This window comes from Solanum verrucosum, unplaced genomic scaffold, assembly GCF_900185275.1.
Source record: "Solanum verrucosum unplaced genomic scaffold, falcon-dt-bn FXZP01000235.1, whole genome shotgun sequence".
Lineage (NCBI taxonomy): Eukaryota > Viridiplantae > Streptophyta > Magnoliopsida > Solanales > Solanaceae > Solanum > Solanum verrucosum.
Genome location: NW_026019948.1, coordinates 3708097 through 3735770, shown reverse-complemented (window position 1 = coordinate 3735770; position 27674 = coordinate 3708097). Strand labels below are relative to the sequence as shown.

Genomic DNA, 27674 nt, shown 5'->3' with positions numbered 1-27674 from the left:
AATATCATTGATAGAGTTATTATTAATTTTTTTCTATTTTAGCTTTAAAAACCATAGAATATATTAGTAAACACTTATCTTGCTTCAGTTAAGAAAATATTAAGAAATAAAAATATTTTTTAATTTATTAGGAGTTTTTTTAATCGTTATCTAAATTAAAATTAGTGAATTAGGAACTACAGTATATTATTAGTTAAAGAAGTACATGCGGTTGGATAAAGATTTTGAAGAATTTTTTTCCCCACTTCTTTTATTAGTTATAAATAGTACAATGCGGTTAGATGAGATTTTGAAGAAAAAAATTATATCTCACTTTTTTTTATTAGTTAAAGAGATTTTAAAATAAAAGAAACAAAAACTGTTCTTCAGAAATAGTATTGCATTAAAAATTATAAAAAAAATACGTTTAATAAAGAATATCATTTTTAACCTAATAAAAAGCTATACAAAATTTTAAAGCTAAATTATTACTTAATAAAGAATATTTTTAATTCATTTTCGTAGACAAAAATATTATAGTGGCGATATCAAGAATGTTTTCCTAAATCAGAATAAAGAAAGAAATGATCCCTACTAAATTAAGACTAGAGTGGGGACAACTTTCGAGTTTGTTCATCCCCATGACTTTACTTGTGGGACCCAATTTTTGATTTTAAAAAACGAAGCTACTTTTTTCATTTTTTTTTTTAAATAAATCAAAGTTTTGAAAATGTCATTTGAAAGCGGACGCATCATCGCTTTTGCTTTGTTTACAATTCTTTTACCGCTCTCTCCATTTTCTTCCTTCTCTGTTCACTCCATAAATAAAATTAATTAATTCAACAACTGGTCTTCATCTCTACATTAACTCTCTTCTCCAATTCTTCATCAGTTTCAGGTACGTAATGGAGCAAAACATTTGGTACATTTTGAATTTTCTGTGTTTATCGGTTTCTGTAACGGTAGGTATTGTATTTTTTCCTTTTTTGCAAATTGTTGTTGTTCCAGGCAATTGCTATTCGATTAGGTTTAGTATTTGTTTTGAAGTTTTTAAAATGGAGAGCTTTCCGTGATTTAATTGCAGGTGTCTATAATTGAGGGTTTAAGAGTTTGTATAGCTTCTGAAATAGTAGTATGCAAGGCATATAATTAATTGGATTACGGTTTGTGTGTAGATAGTTTACTCAAGGATCAAAAACATTGTGGTTTTTGAAGGAATTTATTGATTTACATTGAATAACTCATACTGCTGATTAGAATTCTCCGTTGATTAGTTGTGTGTGTGAATTGACTAATTTAATATCAATGCGTGTCCTCAGGATATGTTTTACTAGTTATTTACAGTAGTAGACTCTTCCTGCCTGGTTGAAAGAAAGCCGGGGGAATGGGAGGCTGTGTAGGGCTTAGAAATTTCCTACACATTCAAATGGTGTATGAAAGTTGAATTGTATCTAGATATACAAGATGTTTCAACCTGTAATGACCAAAAAAAATTCTGGACTAAAGAGGTGTTGCTAATTCCTATGTTTTCAAAAAAATTCTAATAGATGCATATTTCCTTTTGATGTACAGGATGTTTGCAGGTTTGCTATGATAGTTCAACTGTGAAAAAAAATTGTATCTGGATTGAAATCGGTTTGATAAAGCAAAAGTGTTCTTATAGATCAAAAGATGGAAAATTATGAGATTTTGGAGCAGATTGGGAAAGGTTCCTTTGGCTCTGCACTACTTGTAAGGCATAAACAAGAAAAGAAGAAGTAAGGAGATGTGCAACCTTTTCTAAGTCCATCTGTTATACTTTGTTCTTTGTTACTGTATTCAGTTTATGTCATGAATTATTTCATTATTGTGTTATTCAGTTTATTTTTTATTTCTGACTGTTCTTTTTTATTTTCTTCTGTTCCTAAAGATATGTTATGAAAAAAATTCGCTTGGCTCGCCAGACAGAGAGAACACGCAGATCTGCCCATCAGGAGGTTAGCCTTTTATCAACTTTCTTTGCGATCTGAGAGAATGAACAGGGTAGTTACATTTTTTTTTTCTAGGTATCTCATGAAGAGTCTGAAGACATCTGCATATCTTGGCATCTAGATATGAAATGTCAGAAGCACTATAGGATTCACTATTATGGTCTTAAATTGTTAAGAAGTTATGCAATGAATTGCACATTGTTACCTGATAGAATGAAGGTTATGTGTGCATTTGGGTTAATTAAACATTTATCGAACTCTTTGATTTGATAAAGGCCACAAAGCAATGAAAAGGTTTTTGTTAATAAAGTGAAGTAATCATCATTTTTGTTAAAGACAATGATACTTGCTTATCTTAAATGTACTTGTAAGGCTTTAACTTGAGTAGATCCATTCTGCCTAATCTCTTTTTTTCTTCCTTCTATTTCTTGAGGAAGACTAGGGAATCTGTAGGTGCAGGTTTCTATGTGCAATTTCTGAACTGGGTTCTTTATTTTTCAGATGGAACTGATCGCAAGAGTACGAAGTCCATTTGTGGTGGAATACAAAGATTCCTGGGTGGAGAAGGTCTGTGCTTACTCTTGTCCTTTCACAATTTCACTTTTAACACATATAAGGAATCAACGTACATGTGATAACTTGTCTACTCATGTCATTTACTTCTAGATTCTCACAATGTGAACATCATGAAAGATTGTTTAAGTGGAAGTTTACAAATTGTAAAGAATGGCAAAAAGGTGCCTATCTAAGTTAAACGTTGAACTATACAAGAACTAAAACTGCTGTTCAAGTGAATACTCAGCCCTTGTGCATTTTTATTGTTCAAGTGATTTCGATGTGAATATGCATTTACATATCTAAAGGTGATAGAGGTATAGTGATTTAACTATTGAACTCGATGGTTAATTAGGATTTTACTAGGCAGAAGCTGGTGCTACAATTCCAATTTTAGCAAATATTCTTAAGTTTAATACACCAATACAAGGAGTGGTACATAAATTATCTTAGATAAGACTAAACCTTTGAGTTGTTCATAGTACTGTATAGCTGTTGAAGAATTATTTATTCAGTCTACCATGCCATTGACCATGTGAAAATACCCAATTTCAGGGATGCTATGTGTGCATTATTATTGGGTATTGTGAAGCTGGTGATATGTAAGTCATCTTTCCTTTTCCAAATGAACTTTTTTCAGAATATTGGACCTTAGGCCTGAGCGCCTGAATCTAGTTATTTATGTCTTTTTGCCTACATATCGTCTAATAATCTATTCATTACTTATACAGGGCAGATGCTATTAAGAGAACGAATGGTGTTCTTTTCCCCGAGGAGGTTGTTATTAAATTTACATTTCCTTGTGATTCATACCTTCCTGCCTCCTCCAAATTTACTTCCTAATATTGAGACCATTTCATTTCCTAATTCTAAATACTGACTGATAAGCAGAAGCTTTGTAAGTGGCTAGTTCAACTGTTGATGGCACTTGATCACTTGCATTCGAACCATATAATTCACCGTGATGTCAAGGTGAGTTTCATATCTCTTCTATGTTATTCCATAAAGTTATTCTCTGTTTCATAGATTTGTTTGCTGATTTTACTTTTTTGGCGTCAGTGTTCAAATATTTTTCTGACTAAAGAGCACGATATACGTCTAGGTAATCCCCTTACCTCGTAATTTGAAGTTGGGTATGATTGACTTTGAGTATTTATTTAAAGATTTGTTTTCAGGTGATTTTGGTCTTGCTAAAATACTGTCTTCCAATGATCTTGCTTCCTCTGTAAGTAACTTGTCTGCGAATATTCTGTATTTGTGTTTGTTGTTTTGATTAGTCTGGTGATGAGGCATATTGACTGTCAGGTGGTGGGCACTCCAACTTATATGTGTCCCGAGCTTCTCGCTGATATACCCTATGGTTGCAAATCAGATATATGGTCTTTGGGTAAGTCTTTACCTTTCCTTGCTTGAGTTGCTTCACACGGAACCACTTTTTATTTTAGATGCACGCTGTTTTGCTGACTGTTTGCATATCCAGGTTGCTGCTTATATGAAATGACTTCTCACAAGCCGGCATTCAAAGCATTTGTAAGTCATTAAATAGTACTTTCCAGACAATGAATTTCTAGTACTATCATGAGCTATATAATCAATTACTAAATCATAGGTGCAACTGGCAGTTTTAGGGAATATACTGGCAGCTCAGATGACATATATATTTTTGTAAAAAAGTAGTTTACTGTCAATGTTAATTTTTAGCCTATGGCCTGCTGGTGTATACTTGGTATACACTTCCATGCAAGAAGTGAGAGCTGGAGTGGTAATTCAAGGATGCAGTTAGAGCAATTGTAGATTGGTTGAAAATGGGAGTACCTGTCCTCGGGAGTGCAAGCAGTGAAATAAAGGAGGAAAACACTCTGAGTGGGGTTAGAGTTGCATAAGTTAACATTGGCTTTCCAATTAAAAGTGGTGCTACTGTTAGATGTAACTCTGGCTTCCTGCTGGTTCCAAAATGAGGCTATTTGTGTTGATTTTAGTCCAAGCCTTATGCTGGGCCCTGAGAGGAATGGACCACACACACATGTTTGGTATTGCTGAGTTCCCCTGAACAGTGTGTGGGTGTTGGCAGCTAACAAAGATACGTTGCCGAACTGTGGACTTGTAAGAGCTTGTAGCCTTGAAAATAGTTGTCTTGAGACCATCGTCAAGGATCCCTTACGTGGCATTTTGTGCTTATCATCTTGGTAGTGCTAATAAATTCCACAGCAATTATTGTTGCTTTCTGCATTTCTAAATCCATTTTTAGGATATTCTCCTGTGACTGTTTCCATGGGCTGATGGGTAGAGTAGCCCTTCATTACTTGATCTATAAGCGAGACCAACTGTACTGACACTTATGGTGTATAACTTTGTTCTACCTTTAACTAGTGGATGTAGTTCTTTCTTATGATTGTGACATTCATCAACTATTGGGTTTCATTTCTTTTTATTTTATTAGATTTTCGGCTTCTCATCATCAAATCAATAGACGGTTTACCTGAGATATGTTTATTATCAGTTGTAATACTTTAAATAACCTTCAATGCTTTTATTGCAGGATATGCAAGGTCTCATTAATAAAATTAACAAATGTATAGTTGCTCCACTTCCCACCGTGTATTCTGGTGCACTGTGAGTAAATTATCTTTTGCACATTTGAGGCTACCTATTTTTGTGCTTATTTCGTCAAATTGTGCTACAACAGGATTATTATATTTTTGTTATTCTGTTGCTAAAGTTATTTTTTTTCCTCGTCAGCCGTGGCCTTATTAAGAGTATGCTAAGGAAAAATCCAGAACTCAGGCCAAGTGTATGTATCCCTCATTTCCTCAAAGTTCACTATTTACTTTCTAAGTGTATATTTGAGCTTCATGAAAGGAAGTTTACTGTTTGACACATCAACTCTTTTTTCACTTCAATTCTCTTTCAACTATTGTTCCAGGCTGCAGACTTACTCCAACATCCCCATCTTCAGCCCTATGTTTTAAAAATCCTTCTGAATTCTGACAGCCCGAGGCAGCACAAGTTCCCAGTCCAATCTTCTAATTCAACATATGCAAAGAAAAAAAGATTGTCTGAGCCCAGAAATGCTCCTGTCTTGAATGAAAGAGAGCTGAGGCGATTGTCCAGTGATAGAGCTTTGAATCCTAGTATTTCTGGAATGGACTCTCCATATTTATCCCGGAGAACAAAAGATCTAATGAGTTCTGTGAAGAAAATTTTTTCAGAGCCATCTGTTGAAAGTGCTCCTTATGACCTTGGTGTAAAAAGTTCTGCTATCTCAAAGTTGTCGGCTGCTGTCAAAACTGTGCGATTCAATTCAAATAGAAATTCCACACCTCACAGGAGACAGAGCACTCCATTAAAGATGTCCAATGCTGGCTCTACCCGTGAACTGGTAAGTTTCTGATCAAATAGTATCATAAAGATCTTCAGCTTATAAGTCGAAACAAATGAATATAACTCCAGGTAGGAATTGGATATTCTTGTCCCGATTCTATATTATTGAGCTAGTACCTGTAGTTTTTCAAGGCTGGATTTTTCATTTAGACTTAAATAACTACACACGTATGCAGCTTCCAGTGACAAATACACTAGTTAGCCAACCTTCCAAGTCAACACGTAGAGCATCTCTTCCTTTATCAAGAGGAGCTGCGAAGTTGGAATCACCTTACAAACACAATGTTGGTCTTATTCACCATGTGGTGTCTCCGGATGTTTCCATGAATGCTCCAAGAATTGACAAGATGGTTGATCCCTTGGCTTCTTCAGAAGACCCCTTTTTACCCATCCAGAGAGCTTCACCAAAATCGACACAGTTGTCTTCCCCATCACCACGCTATAGTGACTGGTCATTCACAAAAGACAAGTGTACAGTACAGGTTGTTGACAGAACCTTTCCCAAGCCACCTTTAATTGACCCTGTTCATGGAGTTGCACAGATTGGAAGTGAATGTTCAGAACATTATCCAACTGGTGCCTCAAGCCGGTCATCATCAGAATCTCGTTCACGGAAGTTTGACACATCTTCTTACCAGCAACGTGCGGAAGCCTTAGAAGGATTACTTGAGTTCAGTGCGCAACTATTGCAGCAAGAGCGTCTAGACGAGCTTATGGTGTTACTGAAACCATTTGGTCCAGAAAAGGTTTCTCCAAGGGAAACTGCTATATGGCTGACAAAGAGTTTCAAGGAGAATGGAGTGTAACCTTCTTCTACATTTTGATCTTTCCTGCTTACATGAACTAATGAATGCATGGGTTTTCAAAAGAGAAAAAAGAATCACAATGCATAAGGGAGAACTGCACAACATGAAAATAACCTGTTAATGAGAAGCAGAAAGAGTAATTGATTTTCAATTAACTGTCTGGGTTTTTGTTGAAATGTGATGATGAATGAATAACTTGTTCATGTGCACCTCATTTTCAAAAGTTTGATGTAAGGAGTCTTTGAACTTACCTCCCTATCCACAACCCTCCTTCGGGTCTTCCATCATAACACACTAATTTTTTCAATCTTCAATGCAAACAAATGAAAAAGAGTAGTACGAATTGACTTGACCCACTGAGTTGATTGTTGGACACGTTAAAATCCACTAGGCATTAATGCTTGAGATAGTTTCATTGAAGCCATTGTTATGCAAGAGAAGTCCCATGCTTGAGATTGAAAAGAAATTATTCTTACAGACACATGCTATAAATTTCTCAAAAAACTATTGACATAATTACTTTTATATCGAAATATTTGCTTGGGGAACAACTGTTTATTAGAGTATAAAGTTTGCAACCAAACGACGTCACTTTAGTCGACTATATATATACATAGTTTACGACGTCGAAATTGCAGCATTGCCATAGACCATAGCAACAAAGAAAGAAAAGAAATGGAAGTAGTAGAATTGTACGAGCTTCATTATTCCGATTTGCTGCAGCTCTCTTCAGACAAATCTTTATCAGATGAATTTATAGAAGAAATTCAGCGTCTGGAATCAGTCACCAGAAGTGTAATGGAAAACCTAGGGCCAGAGGGACCAGGACTTCTCGCCATCACCGGCGTTCCAGAAGCTTCCAATCTCCGGCGAACTCTTCTTCCTTTAGCTCGAAAACTCGCTCTTCTCAATAATGATGATCGCAAGCGCCTTCTTAAGGTCAACCTCTCTCCTTTTTCTCCCCTTTAGTATTCAAAAATCGTAATGCACACTTAGCTAAGAATACAATGATAAAAAATATTTTTTAAAAAGTTGTAATGACTAATTGAGGCACTTGTGTGAGCTTTTTAGTTTGGTTAAAAAAGAAGCTCTAATTAGAGAACTCTTACCATTATTTATGTAAACGAAATGTTCTTAATAAAACCATTGGTTAGTAGGTAGGAGGTTCATAGTAGTAATAGTAATAGGTAGAAGTGCATTGTCTTGTTGCCCTTGTTAGTAGTCATAGAATAACTTTTGTAGTTTCTTGTTCTTCGATTTCTGTTACTATATGTTGTTTCGTGTAGTTCTATTATAGTATTATTTTGATGTAGTACTATTCTGCTACTATATGTCGTTTTTGTTACTATCTATTGTCTGTTGTACTTCCATTACGTCTTTTTCTAGATTGATTTTATCTTGAACCGAGGGTCTATAGGAAACAACCTCTCTACCTCGCCTCTGAGGTAGAAGTAAGGTTTGCGTACACTCTATCCTCACCAGACTCCACTTTGTGGAACTACATTGGGTATGTTGTTGTTCTATTTAGAGAACCCTTATATATTTGCCTTATAGTATGAATTGTTATTATTATTTACCTATGTTTGAATGAAATTTGGCTACATAAAGCAGGATGGTTCACTATTTCAAATTAGTTGGGGTTGGCTATATATATTTACTGATAATAAAATTTGAGATCCAATGGGTATCTAATGTTAAATGCTTTACTCCACTTTGATTGGTGAGCATATTTATCTGTATATCCCAAATTGTTTTGCTATATTACTGTTTGAGGGTGAAGGAATGGTAAATGTTTTAAATGCTATTTTTATGATGCTTTTGAAATGTGACTGTTGCATTGTAAAATTTGATTTTGAAAGAACAAGATGGTAGCTAGGTTGTATAATTTTCTCCATTGCTCACTACTCTCAATATAATCATTGATGAACAGGAACAAAATCTGGGAAGTGATGTATCATTGAAGAACCCGAATAGAGATGTCTCCTCTTTTTCCATGCAATTGAAATATGAGCAATGCTATGAAAGAAGTGGTTGTCAGGTTGATGATCTAGATGTTGATAATCGGGATGAAGGAGAGGTTGATCAGGATGAGTTTAAAAAATTAGGTTGCACCTTTAAGGAGCTAGGATATTGCATGATGGACTTAGGGCATCGTCTTGCACAAATATGTGATAAGGCCATTGGGGGCCAAGAGCTGCAACAGAGCTTACTAGAGTCTGGCACAGCTAAAGGGCGTCTGATCCATTATCATTCCGCTGCTGACAATGATGTTATTAGAGAAGCTGCTAAGAGAAATGGACAGTCTAAAGCAAGAAATGTTAAAGTCAATAAGAATGAGCAATCAAGTCTGAAGCAGCGAGGAATTGAGTCATCGAAAGACCAATCAAATGACTATGGTCTGTGGCAGCAGTGGCATTATGATTATGGTATTTTCACTCTTTTAACTGTTCCTATGTTTCTGTTGTCCTCTCACCAAGAAGCACCGGCAGCTATAAATAATGATTCACCTGTTTCTTCTAAGCATGAATTCCCTTCGCCCGGTGGGCACACATATCTTCATATATTTGATCCCAAAAAGAATCAGGTCTTCATCGTAAATGCACCTTCAGAGAGTCTCATTCTGCAGGTTGGAGAAGCAGCTGATATATTATCTAAGGGGAAGCTACGAGCAACACTTCATTGCGTTTGTAGACCACCAAATGTTGAAAACTTGAGCAGGGAAACATTTGTTGTCTTCTTGCAGCCAGCATGGAGCAAACAGTTCTCTCTTTTGGATTACCCGCTTGAACTTTTAGCTTTAAGTGGTCAGCAGTGCGGGGTATGTAGCAAGGGAACTGAACAGTATAGGCAGGTCCCTGAGGAATTAAGTCACGAGATTCAAAAGATTGTTCCACCACTTTTGTCGAGGCTGAAAGATGGGATGACATTTGCAGAATTTTCTCGCGAAACTACAAAACAATACTATGGTGGTAAAGGTTTACAGTCCAACAAATAGGTGACTGGTGAGTAGTAATCATTTTTTTGCTTCGCGTACGAACATATAACTTCAGTATGTAATAGCGTATTTCTTATTTTTTATCTTGGATTCAGGTTTTCTGTGGATATCTTTATATGGCCAGAGGTGCCATCCAGCTTGATAACGTTAAACTGGTGGTTGCAAAGTGTCACTGTCAACTTCCCCATCTCAGGTAAAGAGGGGGCTGCGTGCACTTGTACTGTTAGGAAGTTATTTCACTTTCTATGGCAACAAAGAACTTTGCCTTTGGAACTTCTGCAATAGCCCGGTTTTGTGTCACTGGTTCAATGTGCCTCAGGAAGAGAGAACAAGTCACTGCAACTTTCGCCATGCTTAAGAATGACTGTTGAAAGCTAAGAACAAATTCTTGTGACCTGTACTTGGGATACCTTTGCCACTCTAAACTTTGGATCTCCGAGATCTACCTTAAATTTGTGTCCTAGTCATAGGCTTTCCTTTTCTGTTACTTGCAGATGGCCAGAAGGTAGGTGTGAATGGGGTTTACAAGCTTGGGCCTCATCCGCATAACTACAGGTACATCTGACTTAACAGAAATGTTCTCCTGGTTTTGAACTTGCATTAGGACTGGCTCACTGCTCTGTTATTCTTCATCATATCTAAAGTAATGGTGACATGTTTGATTAAAGAAGATCAAACAAGTAAAACATTTAAATGCTACCATGTACTAAAATAAATATTGGAATATCCAGAAGTACAATGAGTAAACTTCTTAAAGATGTGCTAATATGAAATTTAGATACTTTAAATGGCAAACCAGTCAACCGAAACCTTCTCAGAAGAAGAATGTGGATGATCAGACCACAATCCTCTTCTGTTGCAAGGCGCGTTTGCATCTTTAAATTCCCTGACTTCTCACCTAAATAAATTGTTCCATCTTTGCAGCGTTGGTTATACATTGTTTCAGTTGATCCCTTTTGATGAACTTTTCGCCTTCCTTTTAAGTTACATTATCTCGGTATTTGGTTACACCTACATCCTCATACGCATGTATATACATGTGCTAATATACATGCATACAGTTTTCCACGCAAGTGCATAGATAGTCGATTTTGGGAACCTCTATTTAAAGCATAACTGAAGTTAATAATATACTGTTGTAAGTTTAGTCATTTCAGAAATAACTTTCGAAACATGCAACCATAGTTGTAAAAATTATGTGTCTGGAGCTGGCTTGCTAAGGACAAACTTAAAGTATGTATATCTAAGTATGAACTATCAATGTTTGAAGTTTCACATATATGTTGGAAACTGAGAATAGTAACTTGTTTTCCAATTCCATCTCAATTCCAAATAAAGTGTTCTCTTTTCTCCTTTGAGAAAAGTCTATAACCTAACACGACTCCATCTTGAACTCCAACTTCTTAAAGTCCAAATAAAGTGAAAATATTTGAAATTTATTACCAAACGCCTACTAAACTCACTTTTCATTCCACTTCTTTAAAGTTGCAACACTAACAATTTGACAATCTTTTCAAACTTTCTCCAACAACACCTACTTGATCTAAACTCACTTTTTATATTCGAATTTCAAGATTCACTTCTTTAAACATTATACTTGAACTGATATACAATAAATTTCAAACACACTACTGTACAACAGCTAAGGAGCATTTTCTCTGAAGGCCTAAACTGGCTACTAGTATTTGCTTAGAGCATTCAAAACTTTAAGAAAAAAAACACACGAAGAAATCAAAGTATTTGATATAAATATAAAAGGAGGTCCGCTTTCGACCCCTAGCTTCGCACATGACTACCAGTTAAATATTTTGGAAAAACTGGTCATAGGTTAAATAAGGTGTGCCGTGAAATTTTGCTGTTTTATGTTAGCAAGTTGTATGAGTTTTACAAATGTTTTGCCGTTGAGTGTTGTCAATCAATCAACAATATGGAATTACAATCTTTTTCTTGTTTTTTGGATAGAAAAGAGTAGTTTATAATGATTACTTGTTGAATGCTTTTTGTGGGCACATGCTACCCATTTCAATAACATAAGGACTAAGATGAGGTAATTATTCCACTAGTTGAATGATGGGATATATTTTGCCTTGTAGTTTGTACCTATTGGAGAGCATAGTTGTACTATTTCGATCAACTTATTCTATAGGCCTTGTCTTTTTTGACTTCTAGATTGTCTTTATTTCAGAGTGGAATAACAACTCTTATCACTCTCATAATTGAATCAAGTTAAAAACTTACCGTTTATATCGAATCAGTAAAATATGTATTTTTACTAAATGTTAAGGTTAACTTCAATAGCTTTAAGTACCTGGTACGAATAAGTATTTATCATAAATCACATATTCAATATAGAATCTTGAAGGTGGTTGAGAGTGTATTTCTTATTTTTTTTCTTTGAATTATTCAATCTGATTTATTATTCATATATCCGTTTAAGTTATGACGAACTGAGTCATAATCCAACCCGTCTTGTACTTTTATTCCAAATACTTACTGATTAATTCTACCCTATACGACAGATGGATTCAGAAACAAAATTAGATGTTCTGATGGAATGGTTGAAACAAATAGAACAATGTACTACTAATTTTGTTGTCTGCAGGAAAATGATGACATTTGAGGTGAAACTTGACAATTTTGGGTTGGTACATTGTGCATATAGGCAAATGAGAAAAATGAGTAAGCAAATGAATTGAACGAGAAGCTATATGAGGTGAAAATCTCATATACGGTTAGGTAGTGTACGTGACCAGGGAAGGAGCCATCCTTTGCCCAAGGGGTGTTAATATATATATACAATTATTGATATCTCTTGACATAAGTTGATGGTTTAATCTAGTAGTTAAAGGGTTGCGAGAATTCTTTGAGCTTGCGTGTTTAAGCCCTACTAGCTTTATAATTATTTTTTTACTATATTCATTGACATCCCTTAATAAAAATCCTTGCTCTGCAGCACTGCGTGTGACAGTGATTTGTTTTACAATTTGATCTTAAATTAGCTCCCTTCAAAAAAAGACACATCTTCAATAGAAAACCAGCACAAGTTAGTATCTGTCCACTTGTCCAATGAAAAACAAGGTGGATAACTAATTTATTTAAATTTGGATTCTATGATTAGAAGCTACGTACTATAATTTTTTTTTGGATAAAATATGATCCAAAAAATACAGAGACGGCGCCACTGAGGGATTTCAAAAGATGCAACTTTGGCTCCAAATTATTTATATTCATTATGGAAGTGACTATATTTTTTTTCATTTAAAATCATATTAGCTAGCCAGGTTTTCCGTTAGTCAACCCATTTGTATTTGCATTGTATTAAATATAAAAAAAATATACGGGTGCTTTAATTTGGTCGAAAGTCGTAAAGAAGGTATCGAATTAGCACTTAGCAACTAACATAAACTCTATATCTATTATCTTTCATTAGCAACTGTATTATGTAACTCTATCTACTAAGGCTGTGTTAGGATAGATGAAAGAAAATACCTAGTATTGAACATGAGATATCGTGATTCTCAACCTATTTCATTGACTACTAGACCACAACCTTGGGTGTGAAAGTTTAAGTCTTGATCCAAACTTTATATATTTGTTGGACAATCCATTGAACAAAGTTTTGAAGGGTTATTCAATTAATATTATATTATCATCTCAAAGTTACATTTCAAAAGCTAAGTTACCATTCTTTGATAAATAAACTTCAAACTCTGAGATCGCTTTTGATCGAACACATATTTGTTGTTTGATCATGTCAAGTCTATTGAAATTTTAAACTCATACCCTATTGGAGTTACAAAATGCAAACATCAATCCCAATGAGAAAATGAAAGTGAAAGGAGAGTAGTGGTTGATCATTGGAGTTTTCAGACAAAGCGAATAAAGGGATCTTCTTTTAAATCCTCACAATATAGCTAGAGATTGTATAATGGTCCCCAACTCTTTTTTAAAATTTCAAAAGTTTTTTTTTTTTTTAACACAGTTTGCTATAATAGTTTTCAGATATTAGAAGATGATAAAAGCAAAAGAATTAAAAAGATCTGAAAAAGAAAAAAAAAAGAAAAGAAAGATAATGACGTTTCTTATAGCACGCCTAAATTTTACTAGTACAAAAATCACACAGCTTTGTTCAGAAATATTTTTTTGTATTGATCCTAAAAAAAACATGTAAGAGTTCTTGATGTTGAGAATACTTGAGACAAAAAAATAAATAAGAGACACAATATAAGTATAATTCTGAATTAAATAACCTTATGGGGTTTGTCATTTTGTATGTAACAATTATGCCCCGACAATTTATCTTGTTTTGCATTAACCTATGTAGTATGTACAGTGTCTAAATTGGAATAAAGAATGAGAGGAACAGTGACATATCGTCCAATTTTTCAAACTTTATTTAATATTGGGAAAAAGGACAAATATAACCTCAAACTATCGTAAATGGTATGTCGATACTCTTCGTCATACTTTTGGGACATTGGTGCCCCTACCGTCCAAAAACTAGAGCATATATACCCTTCACTCTAACGGAAGACTAAAAAGGGACACATGGCGCAATCTTATCGGTCGATCCGATATTTAATAAATATCGGATCGGTGGATAGGATTATGACACGTGTATGTCGGTTAGTATAAAGGGTATATATGTTCTAGTTTTTGGACGGCAGGGATACTAATGCCCCAAAAGTATGACGGAGGGTATCTGCATATCATTTATGATAGTTCGGGGGTATATTTGTTATGTTTCCCTTTAATATTTGGTACATGAGTTGTTAATGTTGTTTTGGGGATAGAAAGATACATGGTGTTGTGTATATCAGATATGAGAAAGTAGTCGGTGTAAAGATGACTATATGTTGGCTGTTGAATTAATTAAGTCAGTCTAAATATACTCTTAATATGGTGTGATATTATTCGTTTTAGGTTAAGTACGCATGATTTTTCTCAAAGAGTTTTACACCTTATGTAGCTTCTTGATTTTTTCAATTACTCAATATGAAATTTTATTTGTACACAACATTCCCATCGGCAATCACCATGATCCAAAAGATCTTGCCTTCAAACTAAGTTTCATGTGGTGAGGCCTATCATCATGATCTACAATATCATTATTTGAAATTCACTATGTGTCACCCACATAGTCGAGCATTTATAGTCACCAAACCCTAGAGCTAATTCTTCTTGTGCATGTACGTACCTCTTTAAGCTATCTTTGACATGGTAAAAGTAGTAAACCATACCTCATGCAAACATCTTCATTCTTGTCTCCAAAACCATTAGCTCTAATAATAATTGTTGTAAGTCAGTTTAAAGATTTTTTAAAAATATGAGTTATATTGTTTGTTTTGAGTCCAATTCGTATGTGATTGCCCCCAAAAGCCTCATGATACCATTAGGAGTATCTCTACAACTTACATGTAGCTTCCCAATCTTTTCAATAGCACAATGCGAAAATTACACAAAATACATATATATACCTTTTTGAAATTTATGTTACATGTTTGAATCGAAAATAATAGATTCAGTCGAAAACTCTAGCTTCTCAACTGCATCAATGAATTGGACTTGAACTACATATATGCAAGGGTGGATCTAGGATGGGGCGAGGATGCTCACTAGAACCCCTCGACAAAAAATTACATAGTATATATATATAAAATTATTATTTTTTAAATTTTTAGTGTATATGTTTATACTGAAATTTGCACTTGTTGACATATATAAGCTTTGGATACGTCTTTACTCTAACCACTGAAGGTTAGAAGCTTTTTTGAAGAAGTACAAGCATCTTAATGATAGATTATTCATTGCAGAGTACATTTTTAAAGAAAAAGAGAAGGAAAAGTATTAGTCGAGTATTTTTCACTTTAAAAAAGTGTTTTTTTAGAAAATTGCAAGCGCTTAATCAACATGATAGGGTGTGCTTTGGATGGAAAACATTATCCCCGAAAATAAATAAGTTTCTTACTTATGTTCTGATGTTTGATAATAAGCAATAACATATATTTATATGTAATTTAGAAAAATTCTACGATGGAGGATGTGGAAGTTGGGGGTTTGACGGTAGAATAGACAATAAACTTGAAAGGTTACTTATAAAACTTGTCTACTTTCGTTAGACAATAATTTTTCTGATTTTTAAATAACTTGTTTCCAACATATATTTTGATCAACAAAAATGAAAAAATTAAAAGTATTTTTTTTAAAATATTGGGCCAGTCGACTATCCCTCTGTGGAAGTAAAAAGGATACTTTGCTGCGCGCCTTTCCTTTTGCTACGGCCTCTGCCCTTTGGGTGAGTATCGTATGTAAACCGCACTAGGTAAGTCCTATACGACATACTCGACTTAGAAGACATTGAGAAAAATTAATTCCAAATCATTCGTGTAGATAACCATCCTCCAAACCAACTGAGCTAATGTGCTGCATCCAAAACTTTGGCCAACCAGTTCTTTATCAAAAAAAATGTATTTTCGAAAAACAAGTGGACTTTTTTCTTATTGTTGATAAATAAGCAATTAAAAAATGTTAATTCTAAAAAATTATATATAATCGAATAAAAAATTATGAGAATATGGAGGGGATTGGGGTGACATGGAGTGGGATGTTTAACCGGTGCATGGAAACGAAATAATGAACTTGAAATGTTATTTATGAAACTTGTTTTTTTCACTTTCAGGAAAAGTCATTTTACTTATATTTTTAGAGAAAATATTTTTCAAAATATTTTGGCCAACCAATCATATTTATCTCCATAGCTAACTATATATAGTGGAATTTATAATTTAAAATATATGTTTATACTAGTGGCATATATTCACTTTCATAAAAGTAGCTTCTATGTCAAAAAATAAAAAGTAGGTAGAGGTACTTTTAGTTTTTGACTTTTTTTAAATTCATTTTAAACTTATTTTAAGTTATTTTTAACTTTGGCAAACACTCCTTAACTTATTTTAAGTCATTTTTGACTTATTTTAAGTTATTTTTATATTTATCAAACATTTCCAGAAGTCAAAAATTGACTTAAAAATAGATTTGACCAACTTTTAAACCAATCCAAGCACCTTCTTAATATTCCTCATTCACTAACTGAAAAATTCAAAATTGACTCCAATTTTCTTGATAAAGATATTTGAAAAAATTACATAAATAAGCAGATATCTTTAGTATAATTATCAAATTACTTTAAAATGATTACATAATCACACAATATTTAATTTGGATTTGAATTTATAATGGGTACGTAATTGATACCATAGTCATTGAAGGACCACTATTAAGTCATAATTACACCAGATATATGCATCTATGCACAATTATAAGTATTTGGATAACTATGTCTTTATTCTTCTTTTATCTCTTTTTTTTCTTTCTAAAAATGTATCTATACACAAATATATTGTATAAATCACAAATTTGATATCAAATATATGTATTTTTTATACTAGTTTGATGTACTTAAGCATAGATGCACTAATATCACAAATACATTGGATACACCATTGCACTTTTAGAATCAATATGTAATTATGTACAAATACATTGCATACATGAAATCAATAGTTGATAGTGCACACACTAGATATTTGATACCGAACACACTGGATGAAATGACATGCGCAAATACACTAGATAAATAATTGTATTACTGAATACATGAAATTGATAGTGGATACACTAGATATTTGATACCGCACACGCATGATGAAATTAACATGCACAAATACACTGGATACATTAGTGCATAATTGATACTGAATATATATAATTGTGATACACAATACATTATAAAATACATATACAAAGAAGCACATGAATAAGAGAGGGAGAGAGGCGAGAAGCAAGATACATTCATTCAATATAGTGTATCTAGAAGCAAACTCTGACAAGATGTAATTATTGAAACTATCGTTATATTAAATAACTAACGCATATACTAATGTACTTAATGAAAATTGCCCTATAAATTTTCACTTATTTCTTAACTCTTACAATTACGAAAAAAAATAAAAAAATAAGAAGAAGACAATATTATTTGCAAGTTTATTTTAGGACAATTTATATATTTTAAAGGGAAAAGGGTCTGATATACCCCTCAATTTTGTCATTTAGAGCTGATATACCCCTCGTTATAAAAGTGGCTCATATATACCTCTATTGTTATACAAATGGTTCACATATATGATATACCATTTTCCTCTAACGGAAGTGAAAAAATTAATTTTAGTTTAATTTTTTTTATATTTTTTTAAAAATATAATCCCAAATGGGTATATTTAATCCTCCTCAAACATATATTATTTTTTTAACTTTTTTTTTTGTTTCAATGACTAATTTAGATTTATTATTTTGATGGTCAAATTTATTTAAGTTTTGCTAATATTCCTGTAAAATTTATTATAGATGACCCAATTTTTTTCTTCAAATACAAAAACTAAATTACAATATATCCAAAAAAAATAATTTTAAATTATAATATAGCCACAAAAAATAGTTTTAAATTTTTTTTCTTTATTATACTAAGGAATGAAAGAAAAATAAAATAAGAATAAGAAACTCAAATAATGATAATCAAGAAGTCAAAAAATAATTTATGTCCCAAAAAATTAAAATATACCTTGAAATTTACTAGAAAAATCATATATACCCCTAAATAATTTTTAAAAAAAATCAAAAGTCAAAAATATAAATTTAAAACTAAGTTTTTCACTTCCGTTAAATGAAGGGTATATGTGAGCTCATTTTATAATGGTTCGGGTATATGTGAGCCGTTTGTATAATGATAAGGATATATATGATCCACTTTCATAATGAGGGGCATATCAACTCCAAGTAGCAAAATTGAGGAGTATATCAGACCATTTTCCCTATTTTAAAAAAGGACCAAATAGTGAATAAAATGATATTTGCACCATATAAACCATATTAGTGCAGTGTAGGCCCTAATGAAAAGCTTTAGTAGTTTTCATTTGTGTACTACATATCTCTTTCTTTTTGTGGGACAATTGCACTTTAGCTTTTACCCACCACTGTATGCCTGGGATCAACCAAAATATTTGGTGTAATTATCTTTCAAAAGAAAAGAAGGATCCCTGACAATAAGTCAAACACAATTGCTTGACCTAGGCCCACTTGCCCTCATTTTCAACAATATTATCCCTCAACATAGCGATCTTCCGAGTTTTAGTTGGTTGACTACCTGAACTTTCACTTTATAGATGTGGATTCGATCGATTGGTTGACCACCTAAACTTTTACTTTATAATGTGGACTCGATCGATTCCTTACATTGTAATCCCCTACTTCCAATTTTGAAAAGAAAAAGAAGAAGTTGTAACTTATAAATGAGTGTTTTTTTCATGTAATTTAACATGTTATTTGTAGAAAACAATCTAAATTGATGGCGTGTTCGATGTGAAGAAAAACATTTCAATTTTTTCATATTTGATTGGTCAAATATTTTCTCTAGGAAAACAAACTCCTTAAAAATGAGGAAAACGAGCTCCTTAATAAAAGTAAGGGAAACAAGCTTGGTCTACTAGTGATATTCCCAATTGTGTCATCTCCGCCCTCTAACACACCTCATCTTCATCTCCACTCGTTATAGTCCTCGTCCCCACCTTCCAACACTCCATCATCTATAATATTTATATAAATTACATAGAAATAGTTTTTGGATAATAAATTTTACTTACCTACTAAATACAACTTATTTTCTAAAGAACATTTTTCAAAAAAAACATTTTCCATCAAAAATACCAAACACACCCTAAATCCACTTTGTTTGAAAATCATCTTATACAAGTGGGCAAAATTTTCTTTTGTGCTTATATGAACGGTTAAATTCCCTTGACTTTTAGGTGTAGCATTTTTGCATTTTTTTCAAAATGCTCTTATTAAAATTATTTGGTTCAATCAATGATTATCTTATTTTCTAATATTCACTTATTATGTTTATATGTGTGGCCAATTTTTTTGAGAAGTCAAATATTTTTTATTATTAAGAAAAAGACATAATATATAAATGTGTCTTTTAACTTGATTGCATTTCACATTTATGTCTTTCAACTTTGGATATGCAGACGTAGACACTTAAACTTGTATAAAGTTGAACAAGCAGACACATGGGTCCTATGAGACATAATACACGTAGGCCACCATATTGGATGCAAATTGCACTGTAGGATGTCACGTAGGACGTGTGTGTCTATTTTGTTTAATTTTATACAAGTATAAATGTCTACTTGTGCACACTCAAAACTGGAGGACATAATATAAAATGAGGTCAAGTTAAAGAGCATATTTATGCATTATGCCTTAAAAAGATAGTTCATATAGATTAGGGTATAGACCAGCTTATTGTTTGACTCGAAGTGGAAGACTATATAGATTAGAATGAAGATTCAATATTTTGTGATAATTATCAGGATTGAAAAGGAATGATTCAATAATAACACATAAGTTTCTTACAAAGGTGCCTTGAACTGGTGGGAAAAAAAAATATAAAGCAGAGAAAAAATCAATCTCAAAAGGAAAATCTAGATGAAAAGAAAATTTTCTATGATTCTTGATTAGCTGGCTAAGAGCCTATTTTGCATTACTGCTAAAAACTGCTTAATTTTAGAAGAACTTTTTCAAAATAGTTTTTCAAAAAAGTACTTTTGAAAAAAAGTAATTTGTGTTTGGCTAACTCATTTGAATATTTTTTTTAAATAAGCAAATTATGTTTGACTAATCTTTTTTAGAAGTACTTTTAAAGTCAATTTACGAAAAAGAGAAAGTATCAATACACTTTTAATATTAGATTATTTTATAGAGATAAAATATTTTAAATATATGTTATAAAATGTCTCGTTATTTTTTGTTATTAAATTAAAATGTACCTGTTCAAATTTTCAATCAATATTATACATAAATGAATAAAAAATAAATTAACTTTCGATATGATATTAACATGATAATATAAATATAATTAAAAATAACAAGCAAACTAAATTTAAAAATCATTCCACAAATAAAATCACTACATACAAAAAATTCACAACAAAAATAAACAAGTATAAGAGATATATTGGTAAATATGTATATATGACGAAAGATATTTTGTTCTTGAAATAAATTTTAGGGAAAATGCATAAGTACCCCCCAACCTATGCCCGAAATCTCAGAGACACACTTATAATATACTAAGGTTCTATTACCCCCCTCCCCCCAAACTTAATTTATAAATAATTTTCTACCCCTTTTTGGCCTACGTGGCACTATTTTCTGGGCCCAGGGCGTGTTGATAATTTTTTAAAGCTATCTGGTTGATAGTGCCACGTAGGCCGAAAATAGGTAGAAATTATTTATAAAATAAGTTCAGGGGGTAATGGAACCCTAGTATAGTATAAGTGTGTATCTGAGATTTCGAGCATAGGTTGGGAGGGTACTTATGCATTTTCCCTAAATTTTATTTCTACTTCTGTTTTTTTTAAGAAGCAGAAAATTTTAATTTCTTTCCAACAGTAGAAAAATTGCTTTTGCGTTAATTTAAAAGCAGTTTTACTTATTAGTCAAACACCTTATTTTTCAGAAAAGATATTTTTTTCTCAAAATAAATATTTTTGGCCTCCCAACAACAATGCCAAACATGCTTTAAGAGTAGATGGGACGGATAAGAAGAGCGGCATTGTTAATTTGGCATGAAATTTAAAAAAAAAAGGTAAAAGGTTTGATATACTTCTCAACTTTGTCATTTGAAGTTGATATGTCTCTTGTTATGAAAGTGGCTCATATATACCTTTACCTTATACAAACGGCTCATATATACCCCTACCGTTACAAAATAAGCTCATATATACCCTTCATTTAACAGAAGTGAAAAGACAAGTTTCAAATTTATATTTTTGACTAGAATGCACTTAAATGTCTTTTAATCTTATAGTTTTAAGCATTTACGTGAAAAGTGGAAATTAAAAATCACAAAATTCAAAATCCTTCTTTATTTTCTTAAACTCTGTATCAAATTAAAATAAGACAAATAAATTAAAACAAACAGAATACTTTATTTATCTTTATCTTACCTAACCTAATAATGTAACATCACATCAATACATATAAGTTAAGATAATTATGAAAATGACTTAACAATCAATATGTTTTAACAAAGCTATTACTACATTACAATTATTATAGTCATTTCTCAATCATATGTGTACAAAACAGGACAACATTAACAAGTCAAGTTCCTACTATAAAAACACCCCCAAACCTAAAAATTAACAAGACCCCTACACTCTTGTTCAAAAGCAATTCACACTCTTACTACTACAAAAAACTAGCCCCAATTGGTGTTATTTTTTTCTTGATGGATAATAGATGGTCAGAAAAAAACTTGAATATGAATCTTCCAGAGAGTCCAAAAGCACCTATGGAATTTTTGTCAAGATCATGGAGTGCCTCTGCTTTGCAAGTTTGCAAGGCGTTAACAACAACTTCTTCATTATCATCATCTCCGTCTCTTATTTCTAAGACGAATAATAATACAAATATAAATAGTAGTAGTAGTGTTGTTGTTACTATACCAGAGAACATTATCTCTGTTGAGGAAGAAGATTCTGCTAATAAACTTGCTGGAAACACATTCTCTTTTGCTTCCTCTGCTACTTCACAACTTGTTCTTGATCGCATTATGTCTCAATCTGTAAGTACTGTCAAACCTCTCTGTAACAACATCGTTTGTCTGGGTATGTTTTGGTTGCTATAACGAAATATTGTTATAGAGAGTGTATGATGTATAACATAACATGAAAAATTGGTTCAGAAAACAAGTTGTTATAATGAAATATTGTTATAGAGACGCATGATGTTAAACATTTTGATGGAGATAATCGACATGAATAGTAGGAATTTATGTTATTGGTCTAAACCGAACAATATCACATCATATTAAAATTATTTTTGGACCGTTTTATTGCAACACAAATATTATTATTCAACACGATTGTTATAAGAAGGTAGGACTGATAGACCGTATAAGTAGAGTGACATGAATAATAGAGATTCATGTAATTATTGCAACTTACTTGGAATCGAGACGTAATTTATTAGAAAAATGAAAAAGAGAAGGGGTGTTTTATTTTTGTTTGTTTATATTATACAGGAGAATTTCATGGAGTAATTTAGTACTAGTGATATTTTTAACATTATTTTTTTTGGAAATTTTTTATTAGATGCATAATGGGCAGGAAATATCACCATTAACATCAGGAAGATTGTCTCATAGTAGTGGACCTTTGAATGGTTCTCTGACTGAAGAAACTGATAGTCCTCCAGTCTCTCCTTCTGAAGAATTTGAAGATGTTGTTAAGGTAATTAATTTTTCTCATTAGTATTAATTAATTATATTTTGTTAATTAAAGTAACCCCAAGTGCATATCTTATCTGTCTTTAAATGTTTAATTATGATAAATGTTGTTATTAGTTAATGATGATAGTAGTAGAAATAAAGGGTATGGATTGGACCCATTTCCAAAGTAAAAGAAAATATATCAATACACTTTTGTTAATATCAATGTACAACTTTTTCTTGCTTTACAAATTACAAGGATGCTTTAGCCGTCTAATCAAAACGACCTTTTGACTTTGTTTAGGGAATAACTCTACCAACAAATGGCCATAAAAAGAAAAAGAAAAAGGAAAAGATGTTAACTTTGGTTTTATACGAGATCAACAAAGTTAGGAAAAAAAAAAAAAAAGTACTACTATTTTAATAATAGGGTTTTTACTTTTATCCTGTTCACTTTTAACATTGCAAAAAAGATAAAAAAGAATTCATGTTTTACCCTTAATATTCATTATTTATTTTCCAAGTCATTACTTATAAGACATAATATTAAATATCAATTAATAGGGATAGTATGGTAAAATAGTTATGTCAATTATTATTTTTTAATGAGTATGTCAAGTCTAAATATAACAAGTAAAAATAAATGAATAAAGTATCTTTTTAGGTAAATGTTACTCCTATAAAGTCGATAACATTTACGTTTCCCACTTGAAATCAAATGGAAATAAGTACTAAGACATTGGATAAAAAACAACAACAATGTTAATAGCCATGATTTGGTAAAAGCCTTTTAATTTTAGACTGAACCTTGTAATAACAGAAACTGATCTATATCTATATATATAAAAAACTTATCGTATGGACTATGGAGTACCTTATTAATATATGTATCACGTGAAGATGCCATATGTAAACGAGGCCAAATTTTTATTTTTATTTTGGTCTTAATTAACTTTCACAAAAATATACTACAAGTACGATTCAAAATTGACTTAGATTTATCTTTGTATTTAGTTACCTATCGATCATCAAAACAGAAATTTTTAAGTGGAGTGTGTAAGTGGAAAATTGATGCTCTCTTGTCATTTTTTATCATTTTGTCATTGCTTCTCTTTTCAGTATTCTGCCACTTACCAATTTCAGAATTCTGCCTTGCTTGTTTTTTAGTGTTCCATCAACATATTTCCTCTCTTATGTTAAAGTTAAACTTTACCTATCTGCTTCAATGTTGTACCTTTTCATGTTTGTTATTTACATGTTGTAGTCAACTTCATTCAAGTCATATTCAAGATTTAGTTGTGTTTTTCCCATAGATTTTGAGAAACTATCTTCCTGGGTCATTAAATTTGATATCATCGATCTTCAAGTATTTTCAAGTGATTAGTTTTTGAGAGTTTTTACTCACAAAAATTCAAGTAAAATGGATGTCTAAACACAACTTCAAAAATTCAAAATTTTAAGTTTGAATTTCAAAATCTATAGTCAAACAAAAGCTTAGATTTTACTAGTGTTCGAGGTCAACCAACTCAATTTAATATGTTGAGTGAGGTCTCAAGTTTGAAACCCCTTACTAGCGAAAGCAAGGAGTTTGCCTTCCGAGTTGAGTTCATCGCACCAGATTTGTCTAGTGCAGGTTACCTCTCTTGTGTGGTTTGCGAGCTATTATATAGGAGCGGAGTTTTTTTACCGTGTGCACACCCAAAAAAATAGTGATTGCGAGTTTCTCTTTTCATCAATTTTTTTTTTAATATGTTAAGTGAAGTGTGCATTAATTAACTATGGTTAACTGATAAAAAAACAAATGTAATGTATTTATTCGTCTAGTGTAAACACTGTACAAATAAGTTTTTACCATCTTACAAATTGACCATTATACATCTGAATCATGTGATCAAATTTCAATATTTTCACACTTCAATACATGCTTACGTATCGAAAATATTGAGTTCAGTTAATTCAGTTTTACATATTCTGGTACTGATATTTCATTTTCTCATATTGTGGTACAGTACTTGAAAGCAAACAGCACTCTGCAACCATTATTCACAAATGTAAGAACAGGATACACTGGATCAGCTGTTGGGTTAGCACCCAACACGCCTGGTGGTAAGACAGTTGGCAGGTGGTTAAAAGAAAGGAGAGAGAAAAAGAAAGAAGAAAGTAGGGCCCAAAACGCGCAACTCCATGCTGTTGTTTCAGTAGCTGGAGTTGCTGCTTCGGTGGCTGCAATTGCTGCGGCCACCGCATCAGCTTCGTCCACTGGCAAAGATGAGCAAATGGCGAAGACTGATGCTGCTGTAGCTTCGGCAGCCATGTTGATTGCCGCGCAGTGCGTGGAGGCTGCCGAAGTTATGGGAGCAGATCGGGACCATCTCATGTCCGCGATTAGCTCTGCAGTTAATGTTCGATCTCATGGAGATATTTCAACTCTCACTGCTGCTGCTGCTACAGGTGACTAATAAAATACTTCATATGAAACAGAGTCTCCATAATCTCATTTAAATGTATATAAAGTTGAACAGTAGACACACACATGTATACTTGTTCAATTCTATATAAGTATAAGTGTCTACTTGTGCACACCCAAAGATGCAGAACATAAAAGACGCGTTTATGTATTATGCATTTACAAATTGGACTAATAATGTACTTCCTCTGTTCCATTCTCCTCTTTCAATAGGTACTAGTTCTAGTAAATAACTTTTTTTTCCTTAAATGTGAAATATTTCGAAACAAATTCAATTTGACAAGACGAGCTAATTTTTGGGTCTTGATATAGTACTAATATGTTCTTTCTGTTTTTCGCAGCATTGCGAGGGGCAGCAACATTAAAGGCAAGAGCATTGAAGGAAGTATGGAACATTGCAGCAGTAATTCCAATAGAAAAGGGAATTGGCGGAGGAACAGGGCGAAACAGCGACCAAAATCACAGCAACAACAACAACAACAATAATTACTGTGAGGGACTTGACATTGAAGAGAACTTTTTGGGTGTTTGTAATCAAGAATTACTGGCTCGAGGACGCGAGCTTCTCAAAAGAACTCGTAATGGTAAATTGCACAATTCTTCCCTGCTAACAATGCCATAAAATTTAATTTTTTTTTCTGTCCTGTTTTTAGATTTCATGCTGACTTGTTTTATTTTTCGGTTTTTTAGGTGATCTTCACTGGAAGATTGTCTCTGTATACCTTCATCGTAGTGGAGAGGTAAGCACTTCCTAAGACTCAATAATATATCAGTGGCGCAATCAGAAATTCATGAAAATACTAATGTTGCATTTTCACGATATAAATTTGTGACTTAAAAGAAATTATGAATCCCTTTTACCACTATAATGGAATATTTCTGAATGTCAAGGGAATTCAACCGTTAATATATACTATTCAATACCCCTATGAAAAATTGATCATATCGGAATGTTTCTGAGGCCGAATACACTACAATATAATATATCTGGGGATTTACCGTCCATCTAGAGAATACCAGTCGTCCAACTTAGAACCCATTGAACTAATTGAGTGTAACTTTTTTTTTCTTTTGCAAATTCCATTATTGTAGATTAGTAAGTATGAAATAGAAGGTTCATTATAGAGACTGATTTATTTGTAATTACTTTATTATAAGTGATATCATCCCATAAATATTACTTATGTCGTCCGTGCACAGAACTTTAAAATGTTATTGATGATGTTCCTAGTCCTTACCATTTTATGTTTCCTTATTTCACAGGTGATGCTGAAGATGAAAAGCAAACATGTTGGAAAAACTATTACCAAGAAAAAGAAAAGTACGTCCAAATCGAATAATTTTGATACTATATGTTATAGCAAAACAACTCAATTTAATTAAGACACGAAAAAATAACGTATGTTGTGTGTGCAAACAGATGTAGTCACAGAAGTTTACAAGGATGTACCAGCATGGCCAGGAAGGCATTTATTTGAGGATGGAGAAAAACGTCGATATTTCGGATTGAAGACAGAAATACGAGGTGTTGTTGAGTTCGAATGCAAAAATCAAAGAGAATATGAGATGTGGACTCAAGGTGTTTCAAGACTTCTATCTATGGTGGCTGAAAGGAAGAAGAGATTTCAACGCTAATCATCAATTAATTATATTAGTAGTACACTAATATGTGTTACTAGTAGTAGTAGTAGTAATAGTAGGTACTACGTACTGGATTAGTAGTTAATTCTATGATGGTAGAAAATTGTATAAAAGTTTTGAAGGGCAACATTCTAAAACTTATGCATGTATTATATTCTCTATGTTTAGACCTTGAAGAAATCAATTAGTTGTGATTCCTAGCTAGCACAAATTGTTTATTAAAAGGTATATAGTGCACTAGCATATCCAGGGGTGGATATACGAGTTCGATTGAATTATGTATTAGTTTTAATAAAAATCATTAAATGTGTGCAAATTATTAGTTTAAAACTCAATAAATTGAAGAACTAAAATCTTGAATTCATAAACTTTAAATTCTAACTCAAGAGGGAGTTTCAGCAACATTCCCACACATGGGAAATTTCAGTTGAGTGATCAATTAAAAATCCTGCAATGGAGGAGGGTAGGGGCCATGATTCTAGGCAAAATGTGGGGGATAAAACAACTCACAAGTCAACTAATGTTTACTTCAAACTAACAAATCATGACA

At 32.6% G+C, this 27674-nt stretch overlaps 3 protein-coding genes across 3 annotated transcripts; all 3 read left to right on the top strand.

The window, feature by feature from the left end:
- The first annotated feature begins 1594 nt into the window (after nucleotides 1–1594).
- LOC125813565 (serine/threonine-protein kinase Nek2-like) lies at nucleotides 1595–6840 on the top strand. Its single transcript, XM_049493039.1, has 14 exons — nucleotides 1595–1736; nucleotides 1889–1955; nucleotides 2451–2516; nucleotides 3060–3106; nucleotides 3236–3281; nucleotides 3396–3476; nucleotides 3564–3606; nucleotides 3680–3729; nucleotides 3810–3891; nucleotides 3985–4034; nucleotides 5044–5117; nucleotides 5244–5295; nucleotides 5428–5883; nucleotides 6062–6840. The coding sequence occupies exons 1-14, from the start codon at nucleotides 1651–1653 to the stop codon at nucleotides 6689–6691; spliced, it is 1830 nt and encodes a 609-aa protein (XP_049348996.1). The 5' UTR covers nucleotides 1595–1650; the 3' UTR covers nucleotides 6692–6840.
- Nucleotides 6841–7350: 510 nt separating this feature from the next.
- On the top strand, nucleotides 7351–9939 carry LOC125813571 (uncharacterized). The gene is made up of 3 exons (XM_049493047.1): nucleotides 7351–7630; nucleotides 8622–9686; nucleotides 9782–9939. The coding sequence occupies exons 1-2, from the start codon at nucleotides 7367–7369 to the stop codon at nucleotides 9684–9686; spliced, it is 1329 nt and encodes a 442-aa protein (XP_049349004.1). The 5' UTR covers nucleotides 7351–7366; the 3' UTR covers nucleotides 9782–9939.
- Nucleotides 9940–21907: 11968 nt separating this feature from the next.
- On the top strand, nucleotides 21908–27324 carry LOC125811981 (VAN3-binding protein-like). The gene is made up of 7 exons (XM_049491531.1): nucleotides 21908–22371; nucleotides 22901–23038; nucleotides 25026–25467; nucleotides 25825–26067; nucleotides 26174–26223; nucleotides 26747–26804; nucleotides 26904–27324. The coding sequence occupies exons 1-7, from the start codon at nucleotides 22036–22038 to the stop codon at nucleotides 27116–27118; spliced, it is 1482 nt and encodes a 493-aa protein (XP_049347488.1). The 5' UTR covers nucleotides 21908–22035; the 3' UTR covers nucleotides 27119–27324.
- Nucleotides 27325–27674: the final 350 nt, after the last annotated feature.

Bases quoted from the DNA above. Each gene is read 5' to 3' on its own strand.
- LOC125813565 (XM_049493039.1), top strand. From the start codon at position 1,651: ATGGAAAATTATGAGATTTTGGAGCAGATTGGGAAAGGTTCCTTTGGC. The intron at 1,956-2,450 runs GTTAGCCTTTTA...TTTATTTTTCAG, and splicing joins GCAGATCTGCCCATCAGGAG to ATGGAACTGATCGCAAGAGT. The intron at 3,892-3,984 runs GTAAGTCTTTAC...TTGCATATCCAG, and splicing joins ATCAGATATATGGTCTTTGG to GTTGCTGCTTATATGAAATG.
- LOC125813571 (XM_049493047.1), top strand. From the start codon at position 7,367: ATGGAAGTAGTAGAATTGTACGAGCTTCATTATTCCGATTTGCTGCAG. The intron at 7,631-8,621 runs GTCAACCTCTCT...ATTGATGAACAG, and splicing joins ATCGCAAGCGCCTTCTTAAG to GAACAAAATCTGGGAAGTGA.
- LOC125811981 (XM_049491531.1), top strand. From the start codon at position 22,036: ATGGATAATAGATGGTCAGAAAAAAACTTGAATATGAATCTTCCAGAG. The intron at 22,372-22,900 runs GTAAGTACTGTC...ATTTTTTATTAG, and splicing joins ATCGCATTATGTCTCAATCT to ATGCATAATGGGCAGGAAAT. The intron at 23,039-25,025 runs GTAATTAATTTT...ATTGTGGTACAG, and splicing joins AATTTGAAGATGTTGTTAAG to TACTTGAAAGCAAACAGCAC.